The sequence below is a fragment of the Cercospora beticola genome, chromosome 7, assembly GCF_033473495.1.
Source record: "Cercospora beticola chromosome 7, complete sequence".
NCBI lineage: Eukaryota > Fungi > Ascomycota > Dothideomycetes > Mycosphaerellales > Mycosphaerellaceae > Cercospora > Cercospora beticola.
This window is the reverse complement of record NC_088941.1, coordinates 1,820,151-1,843,879: the sequence shown is the minus strand read 5'-3', so window position 1 is coordinate 1,843,879 and position 23,729 is coordinate 1,820,151. Positions and strand designations below refer to the sequence as shown.

General features: G+C 53.9%; 7 protein-coding genes across 7 annotated transcripts; 5 read left to right on the top strand and 2 right to left on the bottom strand.

The window, feature by feature from the left end:
- Positions 1–879: 879 nt before the first annotated feature.
- On the bottom strand, positions 880–1,759 carry RHO25_010972 (mitochondrial 54S ribosomal protein bL27m; the record flags this gene model as incomplete). The annotated part of the gene is made up of 2 exons (XM_023602150.2): positions 880–1,428; positions 1,478–1,759. 2 exons carry the CDS (start codon positions 1,757–1,759, stop codon positions 880–882), a joined length of 831 nt encoding a protein of 276 aa, XP_023450596.1.
- Positions 1,760–2,053: 294 nt separating this feature from the next.
- AP1M1 (AP-1 complex subunit mu-1) lies at positions 2,054–3,501 on the top strand (the record flags this gene model as incomplete). The annotated part of the gene is made up of 3 exons (XM_023602151.2): positions 2,054–2,938; positions 2,992–3,366; positions 3,421–3,501. 3 exons carry the CDS (start codon positions 2,054–2,056, stop codon positions 3,499–3,501), a joined length of 1,341 nt encoding a protein of 446 aa, XP_023450887.1.
- Positions 3,502–4,014: 513 nt separating this feature from the next.
- Positions 4,015–6,074, top strand: ARB1 (ABC transporter ATP-binding protein arb1; the record flags this gene model as incomplete). The annotated part of the gene is made up of 3 exons (XM_023602152.2): positions 4,015–4,949; positions 5,068–5,895; positions 5,948–6,074. The coding sequence occupies 3 exons, from the start codon at positions 4,015–4,017 to the stop codon at positions 6,072–6,074; spliced, it is 1,890 nt and encodes a 629-aa protein (XP_023450888.1).
- A 301-nt stretch (positions 6,075–6,375) lies between these two features.
- On the bottom strand, positions 6,376–6,883 carry RHO25_010969 (uncharacterized protein; the record flags this gene model as incomplete). The annotated part of the gene is made up of 3 exons (XM_023602153.2): positions 6,376–6,559; positions 6,620–6,702; positions 6,830–6,883. The coding sequence occupies 3 exons, from the start codon at positions 6,881–6,883 to the stop codon at positions 6,376–6,378; spliced, it is 321 nt and encodes a 106-aa protein (XP_023450889.2).
- A 534-nt stretch (positions 6,884–7,417) lies between these two features.
- On the top strand, positions 7,418–12,914 carry RHO25_010968 (uncharacterized protein; the record flags this gene model as incomplete). The annotated part of the gene is made up of 10 exons (XM_023602154.2): positions 7,418–10,181; positions 10,349–10,606; positions 10,737–10,897; positions 11,026–11,063; positions 11,116–11,195; positions 11,248–11,262; positions 11,352–11,390; positions 11,451–12,128; positions 12,211–12,693; positions 12,745–12,914. The coding sequence occupies 10 exons, from the start codon at positions 7,418–7,420 to the stop codon at positions 12,912–12,914; spliced, it is 4,686 nt and encodes a 1,561-aa protein (XP_023450885.1).
- Positions 12,915–15,295: 2,381 nt separating this feature from the next.
- RHO25_010967 (uncharacterized protein) lies at positions 15,296–17,510 on the top strand (the record flags this gene model as incomplete). Its single annotated transcript, XM_023602155.2, has 4 exons — positions 15,296–15,376; positions 15,431–16,142; positions 16,192–16,452; positions 16,513–17,510. The coding sequence occupies 4 exons, from the start codon at positions 15,296–15,298 to the stop codon at positions 17,508–17,510; spliced, it is 2,052 nt and encodes a 683-aa protein (XP_023450886.1).
- Positions 17,511–18,125: 615 nt separating this feature from the next.
- Positions 18,126–23,447, top strand: RHO25_010966 (uncharacterized protein; the record flags this gene model as incomplete). The annotated part of the gene is made up of 3 exons (XM_065603344.1): positions 18,126–18,410; positions 18,469–18,648; positions 18,705–23,447. The coding sequence occupies 3 exons, from the start codon at positions 18,126–18,128 to the stop codon at positions 23,445–23,447; spliced, it is 5,208 nt and encodes a 1,735-aa protein (XP_065459416.1).
- Between the last annotated feature and the right edge of the window lie 282 nt (positions 23,448–23,729).

Below are 23,729 nucleotides of genomic sequence, written 5' to 3'. Positions count from 1 at the left end.
AAGCATCCTGCCATCTTGTGGGATTTTGAATCGCCTTCAGCGCCTCGAAAGAAACGAGATCTGCACGGCACGGATGCGGAGCAGGTCAAGAGGAGTTGGTTGTGCATCTCGCAGGCGTACTACAAGTCATTAAGATTAGCTGACCGGCGGGGTTCATTTTGTGGGAGCTGTTGCACTTGTCCTTACCACAGAATTGTCGTAGCACACACTCAAGGTGATCCAGCCCATAGCATTACAGTTCGTTGCTATGGCTGTTTGTGCGGCGTCATTGAGATCTTTGTACTCAACGCCCGAGACTATGTCAGGAGTCTCAGGACTAGTGGGGCGTGGTATCAATGGAGAGCTCGCAGTCGGAGAGTGTGGCACGCTCGCGGCGGAGTGATGGCCGGCAGATCGCTGATGCTTCTCGTGCGACGTCTTGATTTCCCTCACATCAAGCGTCGGAGCCGGTTGTGCATTTGGGGATTGGACTGGATTCGCCAGCACAACTGTGGTGGCGGCCACAATGGCGTAGAGGAAGGTTGAGGACTGCATTGCCGTTCGCCAGCTCCGCTCGGATTGTGAATATGAAGTCTGGATGTCAGTATGTTGTGTTCAAGTTGAGCTGGTGTGATCAGGACATTAGAGTAACTGAACGGGTTTGTCGCCGCCGTACACATGTGCTCTCCTGGGCCGAATGATCAAGTCACGCCTGGTGGATGGCGACGTGACGCAGGTCTACTTCTTCGTCAGCAGCTCATTTCACTTGATCTGCTGGACGTGACCACCTTGCCGATATTACCAAGCTTTGGGCAAGGGCGTGTGGCTGTGAGGGAAGGCCACTCGGGCGATGGTCATACAATTGGTGTCTGTACAAGTTCTGGCGGCTTGAGATGTCATCTATTTCTTGCCCTTCTTACCCGCTCTTCCCATTGCTCTTCGCTCGGCACTTCTAGCCTTTCTTGCGGTCCTCTTTCTCCACGCAGCAAATCTGTCTCCAGGAACAAATGGCTTCACAGCCATAGCAGCCTTGCTTCTCTCCGCTGCTCGGCCAATCTCCCAATTCGCTTCTCTGTACATGTATTTGCCAGGGCGGAAGTGGAGCTTCACTTCGTGTTTCTCTCCTTTCGGTCCTCTCATGATGGTGATATCTCGTGAGGCATTGGGCTGGTCTTTGAGGATGGTCGCGGGCGCTGATGCGGCATCGGGCGTATCTGGTGGTTCGGCAAAGGTCATGTCGCCGGTCGTCTCCTCCCCTGATACCTCTTTTTGTGGCATCTGATATGCCAGCATGCCCAGCTTCCTCCTCCGCGGCGCATTCGGTGGTGCTGGTAGCCTTTGCGTGCGCTCGAAGACTATGCCAATGTATTTCCGTTTTGGATGTCGGGCTGGATCACGATAATATGTCACGTAGCCTGGCTGGCCGGCATGTATTGTGTGGTCGCGCCCCTGTCTCATCAGTATGCTATCCACGCCGCCAATGCTTGCGCAGACATACCATGTAGCAGTTGTCTCCAGGAAACCACAATGTCCCTCGCTGCTTGTACAGAATGTTCCCTGGCACGACATATTGCCCTCCGCTCTTCTTTGCTCCTAATCGCTTTCCCGGTCCATCTTTGGCGCCGTTGGCTCGTCCCTGGGCTTGATGCGATGCGTTTCGGCGTCCTGATATCGATGTTGTCGCAGGTGCTATTCGAAAGCTGGCGAGAGCTGACTCCAGCGATGCCAGAGCTGTCAATAACGGCGCGCGAGGCGCTCGTGATCGGAGGAGGGAGGCCATGATGTAGTGAAGTGTTGATGATGATGTTTCGCCATGGAGACTATCTTCATCGATGCCAAGACTTCCACCTCCGCGTCGAGCGCCATCAATGGGGTCTCGTTGTAACCACGTCGCAAAGGCCGCTCAATAACCCCGATTCTGATTACGAGATATCAGGACAACAACAAGACCTCATCTGACGCGCACACCGACTCTCGTTTCGTGACAACTCGATCTTCCACTCCGTCCCACCGCCCAGCAGGAGCAACACCCACCAGCGCATACCGGGCCTCGAGCCCAAACACTACTTCACTCATGGCTTCAGCAGTTTTCTTCCTCGACCTGAAGGGCAAGACCCTTCTGGCTCGAAATTATCGCGGAGACATTCCTATGAGCGCAGTCGAGAAGTTCCCTATCCTGTTGTCAGAAGCCGAAGAGGAATCATCCAGCGTCCCGCCCTGCTTCTCCGACGAAGGCATAAACTACCTCTACATTCGGCACAACAATTTATACCTTCTCGCTTTGACGAAAAAGAACAGCAATGCGGCCGAAATTCTTCTCTTCCTCCACCGCATCGTGGAAGTGTTCACCGAGTACTTCAAGGAGCTGGAGGAGGAATCGATCAGGGACAACTTTGTGGTCATCTACGAGTTGCTGGATGAGATGATGGACTTTGGATATCCTCAAACGACAGAAAGCAAGATTTTGCAAGAGTACATCACACAAGAGTCACATAAGCTGGAAGTGGCCAGACCGCCCATTGCAGTCACGAACGCTGTTTCGTGGAGAAGTGAAGGCATTCGATACCGGAAGAACGAGGTATTTCTGGATGTCGTGGAGTCGCTCAATCTGCTTGTCAGCAGTACAGGCAATGTTCTGAGGTCGGAGATTCTGGGAGCGATCAAGATGAAATGTTACCTTTCTGGTATGCCGGAGTTGCGATTGGGGTTGAACGACAAAGCCATGTTTGAGACAACAGGAAGAGCAACGAGAGGAAAGGCTGTAGAAATGGAAGATGTCAAGTTCCATCAGTGCGTGCGGTTATCGAGATTTGAGAACGACAGGACAATATCATTCATTCCGCCGGACGGAGAGTTCGAACTCATGTCGTACCGACTGAACACGCAGGTGAAGCCGCTTATCTGGGTGGAGTGTATTGTGGAGAGTCACTCCGGGAGCAGAATAGAATATATGCTGAAGGTTTGTTCACTTGCAGAGAACGAAAAATTATCTGACACTGACAATTATCTCAGGCTAAAGCACAATTCAAACGCCGGTCAACAGCTAATAACGTTGAGATCTCGATACCCGTGCCCGAAGATGCTGATACGCCTCGCTTCCGAACCAACATCGGTTCTGTTCACTACGCGCCGGAGACGTCTTCCATTGTCTGGAAGATCAAGCAGTTTGGTGGTGGCAAAGAATTTCTCATGCGTGCCGAGCTCGGTCTGCCTTCTGTCAAGGGTGATGAGGAGCGTGGTGGTGGTATGATGGGAGGCTTCGGAGGTAGCATGGGAGGTGTTGGAGGCGGCGGCAAAGGCAAACGGCCAATTGGGGTCAAGTTCGAGATCCCATACTTCACCACCTCGGGGATACAAGTGCGATATCTTAAGATTATCGAGCCAAAGGTGAGTAACAAGCAGACCAGGAGACCTGTGTGCGAAGACTGACTTGTGCCACAGCTGCAATACCCATCTCTGCCCTGGGTTCGATACATCACTCAATCGGGCGATATTGCCGTCCGGCTGCCAGATGTGCAATGAGTCTAAAAGTGGTTTGGAAGAACATAGCGAAGGCGTTCCGGCAGTATTGCGGTCATGATATGCCAGAGCAGAGCAGAGCAGGTAGCTACGACTAGGCCTATGAAGAAGAGCACTCTTCGAATACATTACACTGTTGCGATGTGCATACGAACGGCACATGTTCTTTCCGTACTTTCGCCATGATACTGGAACACTCTCGTGCGATCGTCCCCAATTCTGCTGCGAGATGATTCACCTCAGTGGTAGCCCCAGTTTCTCATGCTACGTGCAGGTCATGCTTTAGCATGCCTGTATTTGCGCAAGTTCAGTGTACATGTAAGATCGGAGTATTGTTCTCAGGACGTGCCACCCACGTGACGTCAGTTTCAAAGGGCAAGGAAAGAGCGACGGAGGGGTCGCACCGACGCTAAAAGCGGGCGTCTTGAGGAATAACATTTTCTTGCGGCGACTCTACACTTATTCCTCCCACTCTCTTTCCTCCCCGCAAATCCCGCTTTCGAGTCGAAATTCACCATGGTTTCCGCCTCCAAAGCTGCCCGAGAGGCGAAGCGCGCTGCCGAGGGCAAGGCGCCTAAGAAGACCGCTGCGTCCAAGTTGGCCTCAAAGAACGCCTCCAAGGCTTCATCGGTCAACGGCGACGACACCCCGCCGCTCCAGGATGGCGACGAGATCGATGCTGTTCCAGCCCAGGACGCAAAGGTGCTCTCCAAACTTGAGAAGATCAAGTTGCAGGAAGATGCCGACGGTATCTCAGACCGTGTGACGACCGGTGTGCTGGCGTCGCTCGAGGCCAGCAGAGATGTAAAGATGACATCCTGCTCGCTGGTGTTCCACGGCAAAGTGCTCTTCAACGATACCACAATCGAAATTACCTACGGACGGCGCTACGGCCTGCTCGGTGAGAATGGCTGCGGAAAGTCGACTCTCCTCAAGGCCATCAGCAAGCGCGAGTTTCCCATCCCAGAACACGTCGATATTTACCTGCTTAACGAGGGTGCTGAGCCCAGTGATACTGGCGCTCTCCAGTGGGTGGTGAATGCGGCAGAGAATGAGATGGCTAGATTGGAGAAGCTTTCGGAGACAATCCTTGAAGAGGAAGGCCCAGACAGCCCCAAGCTCGAGGACATCTACGACAAGATTGATGGAATGGACCCATCCACATTTCACACTCGCGCTGGTCAGATCTTGACTGGTCTTGGCTTCAACAAGAAGACCATGGACAAGAAGACAAAGGACATGTCTGGAGGTTGGCGTATGCGTGTCGCGCTCGCCAAGGCACTCTTCGTCAAGCCTTCGCTGCTCTTGCTCGATGACCCGACCGCACATTTGGACTTAGAAGCTTGCGTGTGGCTGGAAGAATACATGAAGAAGTGGGATCGGACACTTATCTTGGTTTCTCACTCTATGGATTTCTTGAATGGCGTGTGCACGAACATGATCGATATGAGGTGAGTGTGAGATCTGTGCCACGAGGCCCGCGTCAAGAGGCTGGTCTCATGTTGGAGGCTAGACGCGAAGCTATGCTTCCATGCACACAGTCTGTCGACAGGCGCTAACATTTTGCAGATTCAAATCGCTCCAGTACTACGGTGGTAACTACGACTCCTACATGAAGACCAGATCGGAGAACGAGGTCAACCAGCAAAAAGCGTACGAGAAGCAGCAAGATGAAATCAAGCACATCAAGGAGTTCATCGCAAAAGCTGGTACATACGCAAACTTGGTGCGCCAGGCCAAGTCTCGCCAGAAGATTTTGGACAAGATGGAGGCAGATGGCTTCATCCAACCCGTGGCCCATGCTCGTGTCTTCACATTCCGCTTCGCAGACGTCGAGAAGCTGCCACCGCCAGTGTTGTCTCTTGACGATGTTACCTTCTCCTACTCGGGCAAGAAAGAGGACACTCTGTACGAGAACCTGGACTTTGGTGTGGACATGGACAGCAGAACAGCACTTGTCGGACCCAACGGTGTTGGTAAATCGACTCTTCTGCGTATTTTCACTGGAAAGCTCTCGCCAAACAGTGGCTCCGTGTCTCGACACACCCATCTGAAGCTCGGCATGTACTCTCAACACTCGGCCGAACAATTGGACTTGACCAAGTCCTCTCTCGACTTTGTGCGCGACAAGTACCCCAACATTTCTCAAGATTACCAGTACTGGAGACAACAGCTCGGACGTTACGGTCTTTCTGGTGAGGCACAGACTGCGATCATGGGAACTCTTTCCGAAGGGCAAAAGTCGCGTATTGTTTTCGCTCTGCTTGCTATTGAATCGCCAAACATGCTTCTGCTTGACGAGCCGACCAACGGTCTTGATATTGAGACCATCGACTCGCTGGCAGATGCCATCAACGCATTCACCGGTGGTGTTGTTGTTGTATCTCACGATTTCAGGTAAGACTTCAGGCCCCTTGAAATTTAGCCACAGCTGCTAACCTGTCAATAGATTGCTCGACAAGATTGCCAAGGACATTATGGTATGCGAGAACAAGACAGTTACACGGTGGGACGGAACCATCGGCGCGTACAAGAACTACCTCAGGAAGAAGATGATTAGCGCTGGTGCTGTCTAGAGTATGATTGGATATATGCCAAGTTCATAGAGGAATGGAGCGATGGTCGGACTGGCTTTGGTAGTGCACCAAGCAAGCCTGGACGGGCGGCTCTACTAGATTGCCGGTTTCGCATTGCATGAGTGGGCATATCCTGCTTTTTGGTTTGGCGTTTCACGATCAGATATAGATACCAAAAGAATGATTTCGAGCATGGCGCCGAGACGATTTGAGGTGTTTGTTCAACCGACTCCTCCAGACTGATGCTGTTTTGAGGCGCCATTGGATGAGAAAGATTTGGTCAGACACATCACTCTGGATTTCAATCCTCTTTGGGAGCCTTATTTGCTTCATCTAATAGCTGCTGGTAGTCCTCTTCGTACCTCCGCCAGACTTCGGCATCTCGGGCTATTTTCTTGCGATTGCGTACCATGGCTTCGTGCGCGATGAGTCTTCTGTCTGCATCGATGATAGCCCCGGCTGTCATGCCTGACATCTGCAAGAAGCTGTCACACAATTATTATACAACCGTTCTAATTAGTTCTGAGGACAGTGCGGGGGCATACACTTTGAACTGGAAGGTGAGGCCTCGATATAGAGGCGAAAAGGCATAGCCTGCTGCTGCAGCTGCGAGGGAGAGAAGACCCCACTAGATCGGACCCGTTAGCGTAAGTTGAATTGAGCTGTTGAGATGTACGCAGAAAGTTCTTCTTGCGGTGTCCCGGGGAGGCAAATGCAGCAACATCATCATGATCAATGCCATGCTCGTGTCTTACATGCCTTTGCAGCTCCTGCAGCAGCGCCCCGGGCGGCCACCCACGAAGCTTCATTGATTTCTTCATCTCTGGTCAGGCTGCCATGTGTCCGCACCATCACCGTCTGTCGTAGGCTGCAAGGGAAATGTACATGTGAAGTGAATAGACAGAAACAATGGCAGACAAAGAACTGTCGTTCGTCAAAAGCTCGGTGTGCACGTGCCGTCCAGCCGTCAGTGACGGAAGGGAAGCTTGTCTGCCATCGACGCCATGCCTCATTGATCCTAGTTCAACGTTGCGGTCTGCGTGACGATTACCAAAACACCCGCCGCTGTGGATTTTGACCGGTCGGACTTTAGAAGCTTCGCATCGGGCGAGTCCTGCCAAAGCGCGTGGTGTCTGTGTGTGCCGACGTAAGTTCTCGACTTTGGACCTTGCCGCCTTTTTCTCATCGTCATCATCATCTTCTTGCAAACATTCTCTACCGCACCTCAATCCTGCCAAATCTACCCACCCCCTGCGGAACGTGTATACCTTCGACGTCATTCCTCCTCTGGGTCGCACACAGCAGAGGAGATCGCCGGCTGTGTGCCCTCGACTCAATCGCCAATGGTCGACTTTCGGCCGCCGCCGCAAGCTGTGCTGGGACTACCACCGCTATCACCATCGCTATCGCTTGACCATCCGAGCAGCAATCCGCAGAGCACCGACGTATTCTACGCGACTTACCTCGCCGCTTCCAAATCCGGCACGCAATCGCTATGCGGCAACATTGAGGGCTGGGGGCCATTGAGTCCCTACCGATACGACCTGACACCATGTTTCCTCGACGTTCCCGTGCTGGCTGTCTCGGCTTGGGGCATGTTTGCGGGGTTGGCGGCGGTGTGGTGGTTATTGAAGAGGACAACTCCGCAGCCTGTGGCGAAGAATTGGCATTTTCACGCGAAGCTGGGAGTGATTGCCGCGCTTGTGGGAACAACGATTGCGCAGGCAGCGTTTCAGATTGACAGGTTCGACGGAGTGTGGTTTAAAGACGTGAGGTTCTGGACTACAATCGCGAATCTGCTGAGTTTGGGCGTGGTGGGCGTCGTACAGTATCTGGAGCACTGGCGGCTGCGACACGCGCACGGCGTAGTCCTGATATACTGGTTGCTTTTTCTGCTCGTGTCTGCGGTCAAGCTCCGCAGTCTGGTTTCGCAAGAGCTGTTCAAAACACATGTGGGCTATTTCGCGGTCTTTGCGGCCAGCGTTGGGCTGGCCCTTGCGGAATTTGTCCTCGAATGGCTGGTGCCGAAGAAAGTCTCTGCCTACGATGCTCTGGGAGACGAGGACGAATGCCCGCTGGAATATGCCGATTTCTTCTCGAAGTTGACCTTCTCGTGGATGACGCCTATGATGAAATATGGCTACAAGGAGTACCTGACCCAGGACGATTTGTGGAACTTGCGCAAAGGTGATACAACTAGAGCTACGGCCAACACATTTGAAGAGGAGTGGACGTATCAGCTGGAAAACAAGAAGAAGCCCAGTCTATGGATCGCTCTGATCACCTCTTTTGGAGGGCCATACCTGGTTGGAGCCATGATCAAAACGATGTCCGATTGTCTAATGTTCATTCAGCCACAGCTGCTGAGATATCTGATAGCATTCGTGGACTCGTATCGTCCTGGAAGGGTCCCAGAGCCGCCTATCAAAGGTGCGGCAATTGCCTTGGCAATGTTTCTCGTCTCAATCAGCCAGACTGCATGTTTGCATCAATACTTCCAAAGGTCGTTCGAGACTGGCATGAGGGTCAAGGCCGCGCTCACAGCGGCGATCTACTCCAAGAGCATGCGACTGAGCAACGAAGGCCGGGCATCAAAGAGCACTGGCGACATTGTCAACTACATGGCTGTCGACACGCAGCGTCTTCAGGATCTGGCTCAGTTCGGTCAGCAGCTTTGGTCGGCGCCGCTTCAGATCACACTTTGCATGATTTCGCTCTATCAGTTGGTTGGTGTAAGCATGTTCGCTGGTGTTGGTGTCATGATTCTTATGATTCCTATCAATGGCTTCATTGCTCGAATCTCCAAGACCCTTCAGAAACGACAGATGAAGAACAAAGATGCTCGTACGCGCTTGATGACGGAGATTCTGAACAACATGAAATCGATTAAGCTATATGCCTGGACTAATGCCTTCATGAACAAGCTGAACACGATTCGAAACGACCAGGAATTGCACACACTGCGCAAGATCGGTGGCACTGTCGCCATTGCCAATTTCACCTGGAATTCGACTCCATTTTTGGTGTCTTGCTCGACCTTCGCCGTTTTCGTGGCCGTCAGCGGCCGCCCTCTGTCCACGGATATCGTGTTCCCTGCGCTCACGCTCTTCAACATGCTGGGCTTCCCTTTGGCCGTGCTGCCCATGGTCATCACTGCCATTGTCGAGGCAAGCGTGGCCATAAATCGTTTGTCGGACTACTTCACTGCGCCTGAACTCCAGACAGATGCAGTCATCAGAGAAGAGAATGCGCGCGCTGGCGAGGAATCTGTTCGTATTCGCGATGCCACGTTCACCTGGAACAAGGACGAGGAGCGCAACGTGTTGCACGACATCAACTTCGCTGCCCACAAGGGCGAGCTCACCTGTATCGTCGGGCGAGTTGGTGCAGGCAAGTCTAGCATGTTGCAGACAATGCTCGGAGACCTTTACAAGCTCAAAGGTGAAGTCATTGTGCGTGGCAGCGTGGCCTACGTCGCTCAGAGTTCGTGGGTAATGAACGCTTCTGTGCGCGAAAATATTGTTTTTGGCCACCGTTGGGATCCGCAGTTCTACGACAAAACTGTGCATGCATGTGCCTTGACGGAGGATTTCGCAAGCTTGCCTGATGGAGACCAAACGCAGGTTGGCGAACGTGGAATTTCGCTCTCTGGAGGCCAGAAAGCTCGTCTGACTCTCGCTCGTGCCGTCTATGCCCGTTCTGACATTTACCTGCTGGACGATGTTCTTTCAGCGGTGGATCAACATGTTGGTCGTCACATCATTGACAACGTTCTCGGAAGTAAGGGTCTTCTGGCGAGCAAGACTCGAATTCTCAGCACAAACGCCATTCCTGTGTTGATGGAAGCCCACTTCATTGCGTTGCTCAAAGATGGAAAGATCATCGAGCGTGGTACTTACGAACAGCTCATGGCCATGAAGGGAGAGGTTGCTGCGCTCATCAAGACATCCAGCTCTGAGGAGAACACAGATGATGAGAGGAGAGCTGGCGGATTGGGAAGTCCGTCAGAGGGCAGCACGATTTACGAGCCAGACGAAGCGGAGGATCCTGAAGAAACTGCTGAAGCTGAAGACGGGATTACTCACATGCATCCTATTCGCCCGTCAGGTACGTACATTCCCCCTCATTCCTCCTTCTCACGAAGCTCTGCGGACATGCTCGTCTTCGCAATCGGCTGGATGTGGTCGTCGGATGGCATTCCGCTTGTTCAGCATGACAACGCATAGCCCACGCGCGCAGCCTCCACTATGGCAACAGTGCTAACTTTTGATCAGGTAATGGTCCAATGGCGACCCGCAAGAACAGCAATCTCACCCTCCGTCGGGCAAGTACCGCATCTTTCCGCGGTCCGCGCGGCAAGGTAACGGATGAAGAAGAGAACAAAGGCAATGTCAAGACTCGGCAGAGTAAGGAATTCTCCGAGCAAGGCAAAGTCAAGTGGGACGTGTACAAGGAATACGCCAAGAACTCCAACCTCGTCGCGGTGGCCATCTATATTTTCACCTTGTTAGCAGCCAAATCCGCAGAAATCGGTAAGTCGCTACTGCAACCTAGACTCGACTATCGATCGGGCATGGGTGAACCCGGGCATCGGATTTGCTCGGTGTACGAAGGTCGAAGTCATTGCTGGGCACTACCGTATGCTAACGCAAGTGTTCACAGGGGGATCAGTATGGCTCAAGCAGTGGTCAGAGGCCAACGATGTTGCTGGAGCGAACCCGAACGTCACGTTTTACATCATGGTTTATTTCGCGTTCGGCATAGGGTCCGCCGTGCTCGTTGTCTTGCAGACCCTCATTCTGTGGATATTCTGCTCGATAGAGGTGAGTGGAGGGATACCCGGCTTCTATTTTGGCGACGTGCAGGTCATCCCGGCTCCTTCGCGCGTGGCTGCTCAGGCGAATGCGGGCCGACCACATGAATCTGCATGCTAACGCAGGTGAAATTGCAGGCCTCTCGAAAACTACACGCATCCATGGCTCACGCAATGTAAGTATCTTCGCGGTCAGGTGTCATGTTGTCTATGCTGACGTCTTTGAAGATTCCGGAGCCCCATGAGCTTTTTTGAAACGACGCCGAGTGGTCGAATTCTGAATCGGTTCTCGTCCGACATCTACAAAGGTATGTACATCCACTAAAATGGCGAATACTGCAGAAGCTAACTGGAGATCAGTGGATGAAGTGTTAGGTGAGTGCTAGTGCTCGCGTAGATGCAGCCGACAGAAAAGCCCCGCTCGGACTGTTCCGCGATCCTGGTCATGCTAACATGTCGTGCAGCTCGCACTTTCAACATGCTGTTCGTCAATGCTGCTCGAGGTACGTTGTTGCGTGGGATGATCGCAAATCTCATCGTATCGTGTGGCTGACCATATCCAGCGATCTTTACACTAGTGATCATTACGGCATCGACTCCGATCTTCGTCGCCCTCATCATCCCTCTTGGCGGCCTCTACATCTGGATTCAGAAGTACTATCTACGCACGTCTCGTGAGCTGAAACGACTGGACAGCATCAGTCGCAGCCCTATCTATGCACACTTTCAGGAGTCGCTTAGCGGAATCAGCACCATCCGCGCCTACCGCCAGACGAAGCGCTTTTCGCTGGAGAATGAATGGCGTGTAGACGCCAACCTGCGCGCGTACTTCCCGTCCATTAGCGCCAACAGATGGCTGGCGGTTCGGCTGGAATTCATCGGGTCCATCATCATCCTGGCAGCGGCTGGTTTCGCCATCATCTCCGTGACGACTGGCAGTGGTTTGTCCGCGGGCTTGGTCGGTCTGGCCATGAGCTACGCTCTGCAGATCACACAGTCTCTCAATTGGATCGTGAGGCAGACTGTCGAGGTTGAAACAAACATTGTCTCGGTCGAGCGTGTCTTGGAATACGCTCGCCTACCAAGCGAAGCGCCGGAAGTGATCTTCAAGAACCGCCCGCCGAATAGCTGGCCATCCAAGGGCGCCGTGTCGTTCAACAACTACAGCACGCGCTACCGCCAAGGACTGGATTTGGTGTTGAAGAACGTCACTCTGAACATCAAGTCCCACGAAAAGATTGGTAAGTGCGAATTGGGCTAGGAGTGCGAGTGGCGGTGGCCACACATGTCTCTGAACGGCATTCCCATGCTAACATACTGCAGGCGTGGTCGGCCGAACCGGGGCGGGCAAGTCCAGCCTCACTTTGGCTCTATTCCGGATAATTGAAGCAGTGGAAGGTGACGTAACAATTGACAACCTCAGCACAAGCTCAATAGGTCTGCATGATTTACGAAGTCGCCTGGCCATTATTCCACAGGATGCGGCGTTGTTCGAGGGCACCGTCCGAGACAATCTTGATCCAGGCCACATCCACGACGATACGGAGCTGTGGAGCGTACTTGATCACGCCCGCCTGCGGGACCACGTAGCGTCCATGAATGGCCAGCTGGATGCTCACATCAACGAGGGCGGTTCTAACCTCAGTCAAGGTCAGCGACAGTTGGTGTCGTTAGCGCGAGCGCTACTCACGCCAAGCAATATTTTGGTCCTCGACGAAGCCACTGCAGCCGTCGACGTGGAGACGGATGCGATGCTACAGACTACCCTACGCTCCAATATGTTCAAGGATCGAACGATCATCACGAGTAAGTGTTTGCCTTGATATTCCGCCTTCAGAAGCTAACCCTTGCCCACAGTTGCGCATCGTATCAACACCATCCTGGACAGTGACCGGATTGTGGTACTGCAGAATGGCAGCGTCAAGGAGTTTGACACGCCTTCGAACTTGGTGCAAAGCAGAGGGCTGTTCTACGAACTGGTGAAAGAGTCGGGGCTGCTGGGTCAAGTGGAGGCTTCTAATCAATAGAAAGTCGATGAACAGTAATGAAAAGCTACGCACTCACGCATTCACGCAAGACCAGGTCCACGTCCCTTCCTCCCCATGTCGCGCAGCAGTTTGCATGAGCGCGAGCAGCAGACGTTGAGATGTCAAGGCCGTGTGCATATGCGGTGCGACGTCAGGTCTGGCATGTGGTCATAGAAAGGTCACAAAGTAGGTGGTGGGTTGCAATGCGCGGTGCGTGAGCGTGAGCGTGAGCATGGGGCAGACGGGCCGGCCTGGCGTTTGCTCACAATCGCGACACAGGCTGGCTCGCGGAAGAACAGCCGATGCTAATCCCTGCTCGCCCCCCTCGACGGCATGCCGAAACCGGTGGGCAATCGATCACGTAGGCAGAAATCAATCTAGCTGATCTGGGCAGATCTAGGACGATGCCATCGTAACCGGATGCGCTTGCCGGGCGCCCTCGACACCTCGACACAGCTGAAACTCGCCCGCCCTGGCGATCTCGGTGGTTGTCTTCCTTGTCGCTGCCACTCACACGCGATGGAGGATTGCGGGCCGCGGTGCCAAACCTCTTGAAGTAATCACATATCCCTGCTGAAGACATGCGCCCGGCGTCAGGGCGAGAGTCGAGGCGCGCGCCTGCCCCGCTCGGTGCAGATACAATGTGCTTCTTCAGCAAGAGCGGCGGGCGGCGGGCGGGAGCAGCAGGAGGGGAGGAGCAGCGCAGACGACGAAAACTCCTCGCCCCACGCACGACACTCGGAGGCAACGCCACGCGCGCTTCGAGAGAAAACGGTCACCCTCACCACACCGTCCCAGCACTGCGGTCGTGCCTTGATGAGAACCAAAATGCACTGACGGGTTGCAGCATGGCGAGAGTGTTGTCAACCTGGTTGCAGTAGGCCGATGCGCGATCGCTGGCCGACCGGGAACAACGAGCAGCCTCAACTTGCACAGCGTTGCGGGCACGCCTGTGCCTGTGGGATCAGTTACACCGCGCGCTGGCCGGGATCCAGCGCGCGGTCATATGTTGCCTGCCACCCGACGCGTCTAGTTGCATGCTTCGCTTGCGCGGCACAACTCCATGCCCTTCGGACGACGAAACTTCCAGACCATCCAGGCACGCTGCGCAGGTCCTCCCAATTACCGCTTACAGTAAACCGCCATCCTCTGACGCTGTGAAGCAGGATCTCCAGGCTGATCGCGCTGCTGCCGGCCATCACCTTCCACGGCCACTCCCGTGCAGATGGACATGGATATTCATCTCGTCTGCAATCCCTCCCGACCCTCCCCAGATCGATGTCGATCGCTCACTGGCCGTGTGGAGCGCTCACCTCGACTCTGCCTCTGTAGCATTCGGCGTAGTGCAGCGCAGTCCCGGCGCTGCGGACCATGTTTTGTTGCGCCTGCAGCAAATTGGTGCAGGTCCCTTCGGTTGCTGCGCTGGCATTGGCAGCATACACCACAGCACAAGCCTTTCTGTTCCCGAGACCTGGTCCCGCTCACGAGTTGCGTTTCCCACGCTTGTGCCCTTGCCGCTGCCACAGGCTCCCTGAAATCTCTCGGCGTGGGTAGTCCATCTCTCTCCTAGATCACGAAGCTGATCTGGTGAGATGATGATGCTGGTCACGCAGTGGGGGTGGACTCGATCTAGGTATCGTACAGCTGTGGACTTCCTCGGCTGCCCGTCGGATGCGCCTGAGCGTGATGTCAACGTTCTCCGACACCTTCTCTGTTCGTGTTCCTCCTGCCTAGTCCTTTCTCGTTAGAGATTTCCATACAGTGCTCCACTGTCTCTCTGTATCTGAAGGGCTAGGGTGGTGTATCCACATCATTGACATCTGTCAAAAGGTGTGCACGTCCACGCGGGAGGCGAGCTGGGCTCTGCTGAAACTCTTCTTATTGAACCCAAGATCCCTTCCCTCACCGCATCTTTCCAAGTGGGAGGCTATTCTGTTCATCAGTTCCAACCATCCCTCGTTCGGTCCCTTCCTGTCATACACGCACCGACCCAAACATTTTGCTCAAACTCTATCTGGCAATCCCTCCAACCAGTCGTTACGGATCTCGCCCACACTACTGTCTAGCACACACCAAAGCTCAGACGATAGCACTAACCGACACATTGGTACGCCTGAAGCGTTCATGCAAGAAGCAACCTTATGCTGACCCTAAACAGACGTTGCGGTACGACTTACAGGCTCCGTCGACGACATCCATCAAGCTCATGAGACGGACACAGTGATAGTGAGTCGATTAGGCCATGAGAATATGCACACGTCGGCTAATATTTCCACGAGAAGCCATTGTGTGTAGTTGAGGCTCGGTTTGGGACCCACTGTTTCGGACCAGGATTACATTACACGGGCAACTGACCTGCTATCAACGATAGATCTTGTACAATGGTCGCGATGCAAAGCGTAGTCAAACGCCAAAGACGAGTGACGCATGTGGAGCCACGAGAAGTTGCTGCTTGCGAACCAGTATGTCTGGGTCCTCGATCATTGCAATCACCTACTGACTAATGTGCTCCACAGAGTCTCGAGCTGATCAAGCGATCTCTGGACAATCGAAGAGCTTACGCATTGGTAGCATTTGATGAGGCTGGAAACGTCCGTATCCATGCTTCGGACGACGTGAAGGCATATTTGGACGAACTGAACTTGACGAACCAGTTTCAGCGAGCCTACGAACAATCCAAAGACAGATCACCCAGCAACACACGAGCGGCACGACGAGGCCATCCAGTTGCCAATGAAGAGCCTCTTGAAGCTGATGATTCGGCTGACGATATGGGAATGATCCCCGTCAAATCCTCCACTCAGCTTCATGGACGACGAATTTTCCAGCCCGCAAGACAACGAGGCCGTCCGATACTGTCACGCCATGCGAACCGCTATGAATGTCCGACTCCGCCTCGCGAGCCATCAATTGGTGACTGCAAGCCTCCGACTACAGTTCAGCACGAGACGCAGGCGCCCACACAGAGACCAACCAAATCTTTCCGAATCGACGACACTGAGGCTGTCACGGCTTTCTTGCTCAACAGAGTTAAGCGCATGCAGCAACTGGCCAACAAGAAGATTGCGAAAGCATGGATCAAAGGCATCTGCCCAAAGAAACAAGCCAAGTACCCATACCAGAACAACAAACAGGAGAAAGAGACAGGTATCAAGCCCGAGGTTCCAGCGTGGTGGCCTGATATGCAAGTCTGTCGCTTCATCGAACCGGATCATATCAAACGAGAAGGTATGTTTTGATACGACCGACTCGCTGAATATTGCTGACATTCATGTAGAGCGCACGGGATTGTGCTTACATCTCCTTCGTCTCCGCCCAACACCAGACCAGCTGAAGAAATGGAATCGCTACGATACAGAGCCAAGCAAAACTCACATCGAACGCGGCTGGACGGCATGGCTACAAGAGCTGGCTGGGCATGAGGTGTTCGATGACTTACCCAAGGGTTCATCTCACCGCATCGAGCATCGACGGAGTCTGATGGACCAGATGTATGCAGTGGCTGAGATGGAGGAGGACTATCTCAATGATGCAATTGGTATGTGGGGCAAAGTGATTGGTTGAACGTATGGCAAGCGATGCTAACGAGATGTGACAGACGGCGACACGACATACACCTATGTCGACGAAGAAGAAGACCGCAAGAACTACTCGGCGAAGCGATACAGACAATGTTCGACTGCATCATCCCCGGATTACGAAGTGCCCAGGACTCGGTCTGCGTCTGCCGATGGCAGCAGACCGCCAACGAAGAGAATGAAGCGAGATTCTGCATCTCCAGTGGCGTCAGCAATGGAGCGCCATCACTCGCATCGTAAGCATGCCACAGAGATCAACGGCCCTCACACTCCGGTGTCTCCAATCGCGGATCAGAAGATTGCCGTGACGACATCCTTCGGCAGCAGTGCGGACCTTGCTACAGGAGACATGAATGCGCAGCTCACAGCTGGTCCTACCCATGTCTCGCCTTACGGCCAGCAGTCATCCCAGGAAACCTCTGCCCAACCCCAACACCACACGCACAGCCTTCCACAGCACAGTGGTGTGCAAAGTTGGTCTTGGCGTAGCTGTGATCAGCCAGCACAGTGGCCAAGCGTACCGTACGGCGAGCAACAAGGGAGCCATCTACCATACCAGGTCATTCCGGCTCCAAACACCTTCCCAGGCCGTCAAGACTTCGAATTCCCTCAATACCAGCAAGCTCCGCAACCCTATATCACTCACATGGCCCACGTGTCTCAACCAGAGTTCCAAGCAACGCCCAGCACACCAGTGTACTCGCCAATCGGGGCGCCACCAATGTCTATGGAAGCATTCGCCATGTCGCAGTCGTCCGTGGCAGAGACCGTCCCAGTACAGCACTACGCCATGACCATGGCTCCAGCTTCATACTTCGTGCCAGCAGAATCTGATCCTACGATTGCTGATTTTCACCCTCCTATGAACATCTCTGGTCAACAGTACTCACAGCCTTACCATCAGGAGCCCGACGTCATGGTCGATGCACAACAGCCTTTACCAGTACAAGTCAATAGCATCCCCGTCAGCCAACCACTTCAATGGCATAATCACCATCAACACCACAGTCGTCAGTGACGCTTTCTTCGACAGATTCCGGACATACACCTCAGCTTTCGCAAGCCAGTTTGTTGATTTTTCTTGATAGCGTGAAAGCGAGCGCGTCAGTTGTTCAGACACCCAATGTTTGAGGCGTTTGCCTATGTTGTTGCGAGGGCCTATGTACAGTATCATTACTTGTTTATCAGCGTTGCGATTCGATGGTTTGCTTTGCTTTGCGTTGAAAATGAGAGACGAGTGATGAAGACATGAAAGAAGGACAGGGCTGGATATATTGTGAATAGAATAATTCCGAGTCATTTGTGCATAGACTCGATTAGCGTTAGACAAAATGTAGAGGATTGTCCCGTAAGCTAGTTCCTATACAATGTCATCAACACGTGAAGTTGAGGGAATTGGATTGAGTTTGCGGCGCCAGTCATTCACCACACTTGGTGGTCCGGGCCGGCGGGAGTAGCCGCCTTGAAACGACGCGCCTTGGGCTTTGCACGTTATCACCGATTCCCACGCGAATGTCTTTGTTCTTCACTATCTTCGGCATGTCTGGACCTTTTTTATTCGCTTAATCCGGCCACTCACATCGCGCGCAAAGACACATGCGGGACGGCACACGCTCTTTCCCCCTCGACAGCCATGTCGACCGGGAGAACTCGCGGACGCGGTCGCGGCGGAGGTCTTGCTGCGCCGGGCACGACACCGACCGGAACCCCAACAGGACCTTCTCGAGGTCGAGGCGGTAGATTTAACAATGGCGCGCGACCGACGGCAAACACCACCCGAGGTGGATTTGGGCAGGCGACGACATTCCAAGGAGCTAAGACGACCAGAGGCAATGCTTCTCGCCAACCTTCGCGAACACCTTCTGTTATGAGCGGCACATCATCAGCTACGGCCAACATGGAGGCGCGATGGCAAGCAGTAAGTTTCTCCGACCCCAAAAGGCCACTAACGGTCTGCAGACGATGACTCGATATAGCTCAGAACAGCTCGCGACCGAGAGCGCAAAGATGCCATTCGAAAGGGCCTCATGTCCGACCCCGATAAACCCATGCGACTCAGCGAAGCGATCACGCCAGTTGGAACATGTCAGTCAATGTGCGCGGAATACGAACGAGTGCAGAGGGCCGTACAGCGCGATGTTTGGGACGAAGAAAAGGTGGGTCGATTCGGATGAGGATACGTGGGAGATACAGACCTGATACTTGCGAACAGCATCCCAATATGAGTGCGTCTACTCCTGATCAAGAATCAATGGATGAGAGCCGGATGGTCAAGAAGTTCAGGCGGTCGGCAGCAGGAGATGAGGCACAATTACCATCGGATCTTCGCCCTCCACCAGTGCTGAAGAAGACGTGCGACTATCTATTCCACACGATACTGGGAGAGTCGCCGCTTGCAAAAGTCCATCACTTCGTCTGGGACCGGACACGAGCCATTCGAAACGATTTCTCGATACAGCAACTGAGCAAGGCCGACGATTTGAGCATTGCGATCGAATGCTTTGAGAGAATTGCTCGGTTTCATATCATGTCGCTACATCAGCTGGCTCTCGAGGAGAAGCCGTATGAAGCGTACAATGCGCAACAGGAACGAGAGCAGCTGGACAAGACTCTACTTTCACTCATGCAGTATTACGATGATTGTCGTGGACGCTTCGCTCTGCCTCACGAGGCGGAATTTCGCGCATACTGCGTGATCTTCCAGCTTCAAGATGCGACGCCGGATCTCGAAGACCGCGTGCAGCAATGGCCGCGGGCAATCGCCACCGACCGGCGGGTGCAACAGGCGCTGAAGTTGTATGCTGCTGCGTGCAATACCTGGATCTCTCAGGGGCCTTTCACTGGAGTTCACGCTACATCTCATGTTGTTGCACGACAGGATTGGGATAAGTTCTGGCAGCTCATCAAGTCAAGAGGAGTGTCCTATTTAATGGCTTGCGTGGCTGAGATCTACTTCAACTTGGTCCGCAGGATGGTGCTCAACGCCATTGTTCGCACAACACGAGTCAAAACCGCAGGTCCTCCCAATACCGAATGGACACTTTCAGGCATGGCCAGAATGTTTTACTTCGATGACGATCAACAATTGGAGGACTTTTGCAGCCACTTTGGTCTTCATTTTCAGGACTTGCCGGACGGGAGTGACCGCTACTTGGATATCAGCTCAATCACCAACCGCACTCTACCCCAGAATGATGGCCGAGGTCCGCCACAGTTAAAGTCATATTTGGTCGAGAGCAAGCGAGAGCGACGGACTCCCGCTGCCATTATCGATGGTCTCAGCATACGCCAAGCACAAGAACAGGGGCAAATAGTGGAGGAAGAGGATGAAGAGGGAGAAGATCTGATGGATGGTGAAGATGGTGACGGGATGGAGGATGTGGAGGAGGAGGACGAAGAAGACACTCTGTTTGTGCCGGAAGGCAAGAAAGAGAGCGAAACCACAGCTGCACCGAAGCTATCCTTTGGTCAGCCTACCAGCACAGGATTTTTTGGTAAACCTTCTTCGGCTACACCGTCTGCCTTTGGTCAACCATCAACTACCGCCGCTCCTGCGCTGGGTCAATCGCCGTCAAATGCGTCTCCTTTTGCCAAGCCCTTGAGCGGCTTTGGTCAGCCCTCGCAATCTACGAATCCTTTCGCTTCGGCAGGTGGAGGTATCGGCGATACAGGGGGCGGCAGTCTTTTCAAGGCTACTCCGACGACTTCTGCTTTCTCTCAAGCACCGACACCTGCTGCATCGACCGGACTGGGGCTCACGGGCGCACAAACCAATGGAAACGGATCAGAAGCACCCAAGCTGTCTTTTGGTGTCGGCAGCGCTGGTCAAACACCAACAACCAGCGCTCCAAGCCTCTTCGCCGCAACACCAGCGGCAACTGCACCCGCAAACAACGCCGCTCCCAGCTTGTTTGCACCCAAAGGGCCGGCTGTCACAAGCTCGACTGAGGAGAAAAGCTCAAGTACTTCCACCGCTGCACCTCTCGGCGCGAGCAACCCTTTCGCCAGCAGCGCAGCGCCTACTTTCTCCTTCCCGTCATTCGCGCCGACGGAGCCGAAGTCACCTTCGCAGCCCGCGGAACAGCACAAGACGTCACTGCTTGGTCAACCTTTTGGTGCCACCACGGGCGCGCCAAGCCAAACTGCACAATCTGAAGCAAAGTCTATTGTGCCACCTCAATCCCCGCCGACAGCTCAGGCGACATCAAACTCGACTTCACAACCAACAACTACCGTCTCGCCGCCGAGTGGCTCTTCTTCACCGCCACGACGTCTGTCAGCGTTGGACACGAAACCCAAGCGGCCATCACCGCTGTCGAACTCCTTCACTGCAAGCGACGAGGCAGGTGCTGACAGCAGTCACCTACAACCTTCAAGTCAACCTGCTAAGCCATCGCTTGCTTCACAGCGCCAATCGCATGCAGCTACACCTGCCGCGACGCGTGCAGATACATCAGCATCGGAATTTGACGCGATCATCACGCGGCTTGCGAAGGAACTCGTGGAAGATCCTACGACTGGCTACCTCAAGCAGTACGTGGAATTCTGCGTGCGCGGATTGATTACTGAAGTGCAAGAGAAGGTCTATCTTGAGCGCATCAACCAGGAAGCCGACGACTATCGACAATTTTGCCTGCAGGACAAGTTCGGAAAGAGGTGGCGGGAAATTTCGCGCATGCGCCGTTTGAGACGAAAGCAAGCCGAGCGGAGAAAACGACAACAACGAAGACTCCAAGCGTCACAGGATCAAGAGATGGGTAACAGCGGCAGTGTTCTCGACACTTCTTCACTTCGCTCTAGCCGGGCTGGCTCCGTCATTGCTCGTGACAGGCCCACCAAACAGGCAGCAGTCGACGCTATGTTCCAGTCGACCAACGGAGGAAGTCGCTATGCGGCAAATGGGCAAGCACGAGCTGGCAGCAAACGCACGGCGGAGTCCGTTGATGGCAGCTCTGTCTCGACGACTGGCCCGTTGGGTCACAAGCGCGCGAAGAGCACCAGCTACGAGGACAGCAATGGCACCATGGCGAGGTCGACAACCGCCGGGAGCCCTGAAGCGGACATTTTGAAGCGTTCATCTTTCCTCGGATTCTCACTCGCTAGCGACGCGACTCATCGCACAAGCACCACCAAATCGACATACTTCCGCATGAAAGCGATGGGCTTGAAGCCGAATCGTAGTGCTCGAAGTGGTGCAGAGCGCGGGACCAAGAGGTCTCGGTCGGACTCCTTGGATGCAGCTTCTCCAAGACTGAGTGCTTCCTCACTGGCACGCTTGGACGCTCACCAGGACCAAGATCGCGCTCTGATGCCACCCCCATCAACTAGATCTGTCCGCTCCAAGACTGATGAGGATGACGAGGCCCTTTTCGCTCGACTCCGCGCGGCTAGAGAGGCATTGAAGGAGAGCGAAACTTTCATGAAATCCGAAGTGGCTAAGGACGAGGACCTCCGTCGGAGTCGAAGTGCTTCGCATTCTGACAGCGAGTCTCCGTCTCTGCAACGTGCACGCGCAGAAGCTCGACTGCGGTCATCAGGAAACTCTGATCTCGGGAGATCAGTTAACGATCGCGACGTTCCTGCTTACCGGCTCCGCGAAAGCAAGTTTGTGCCACGCGAGCAGTACTCGAAAGCTATCGAACGAGCGAACGAGATCCGAGCTTCAAGGTCTGCGCAGAACAGTCGACCGTCTTCACGTACTGAAGATCGCGAGGCTGATTCAACTTTCAAGACGGCAGGTACTGGATTCGGTGCAGATTCCACCACTCAGCACACCTCATTCGGTCTTGGAAATGGCAATGGTGGCACTATCGCTCCGCCAACACAAGCCGCACCAGCTGTGCAGCCGGCATCAGTGTCAAGCCCGTTCGCCGTCTCTTCAGCCTTCGGTCAAGCTAGCCAGTCTGCGAAACCATTGAACCCGTTCTCACAGTCTTCATCCTTCGCAACGGCCAGCAATCATGTCAATCCTTTCTTGCAGAGTACGAAGTCGGGACCGAATGGAACTGCAAACACCGGGCCCAGCGTCCAAGACACGCCATCCACGGTTCAACCCACTGGCTTTCCTGGCTTTGACGATCAAATTCTCGACCAACCCGTCACCGGCCAGAGCAGCAGTCATTTCACGCAACAGCCCTCGTGGAGCTTTACTACCGCGCCCGAGGAGCCCGAGCAGAGCCAAGACCATACAATTCCGCCATCTCAGATCCCTCAGGCCTTGTCAGCGAGCTTTGGGCACCAGGACGTCGCTCGCCAAAGTCCATTCGCGCCCACTTCGAAGGGAAGTCCTACTCCACCTACCAACTCCTACATGCCCTCCCAGGCTGCTTCGGAGGCCATATCACTGCTGTCTGACGACGACGAGGACGAGGTCGCGCAAGAAGATCAAGGTGCACAGGATGTGGCATTCGGCCAAGCGCAGTTCTTCAATCAAGTCAATGCCGCTGCAGGTCTGGAGGGCTTCGTCGATGATGTGCCAGCTCAGAGTGACTACAGCAACAAGTTCGCAGCTCTCGCTGATTACGATGATGGCGATGCTGGAGATGACTCTCCTGGTCACAGTGAGGACGACCTTGGAGATATCGACGACGAAGAGCAGCTACCTGGCAGCTACCACCATGGCCCACCCCTCACTGAAGAAGATCTCGAAGATGAAGATGACGAGGACATCGAAGAGGACGCATCTGATCAGCCCAACGGCCAATACATGGGCGAGTACTCTGAAGATGAAGACGGATCTGGCGATGGCGATGTGGAAGATGAGGGCGACTTTGACGAAGACGGCGAGGAGTATGATGAAGATGAGGAAAGCGAGGGCGATCCAGGCGTGTATGCGAACGGCTATCAACACCAACACGGCCGTCAGGTCTACGCTGCTCCGCCTAAGAGGCAAGTCAATGAGGCCTTGCAGCAGGTTGGGAATGATGAGAATGAGCCTATTGAGCTTAGTGACTGAGTTGCTGGCTGGCTGTGTGTGTGTACAGTAGATTTGTATGAATGGGAGTGCGTCGAGATTCGCTAGATGCGCGAATAGAATGAAGAAATCGCCAAGAGTCATGAGAATACATTTATTGCATATCATGTGGCTTCTTGGTGTCTGTTATCAGTATTCAGTGAGGCTCGCTTCTCCGTTATTGGCTCTCGTGCTAGGGTTCGTGTGTCCGTGTTGCAAGGGTCTGCTTAGGGTTACGTGAGCAGAAAGTTGTGGGACGACGACAGCGAGCTGATGCGCACTTCT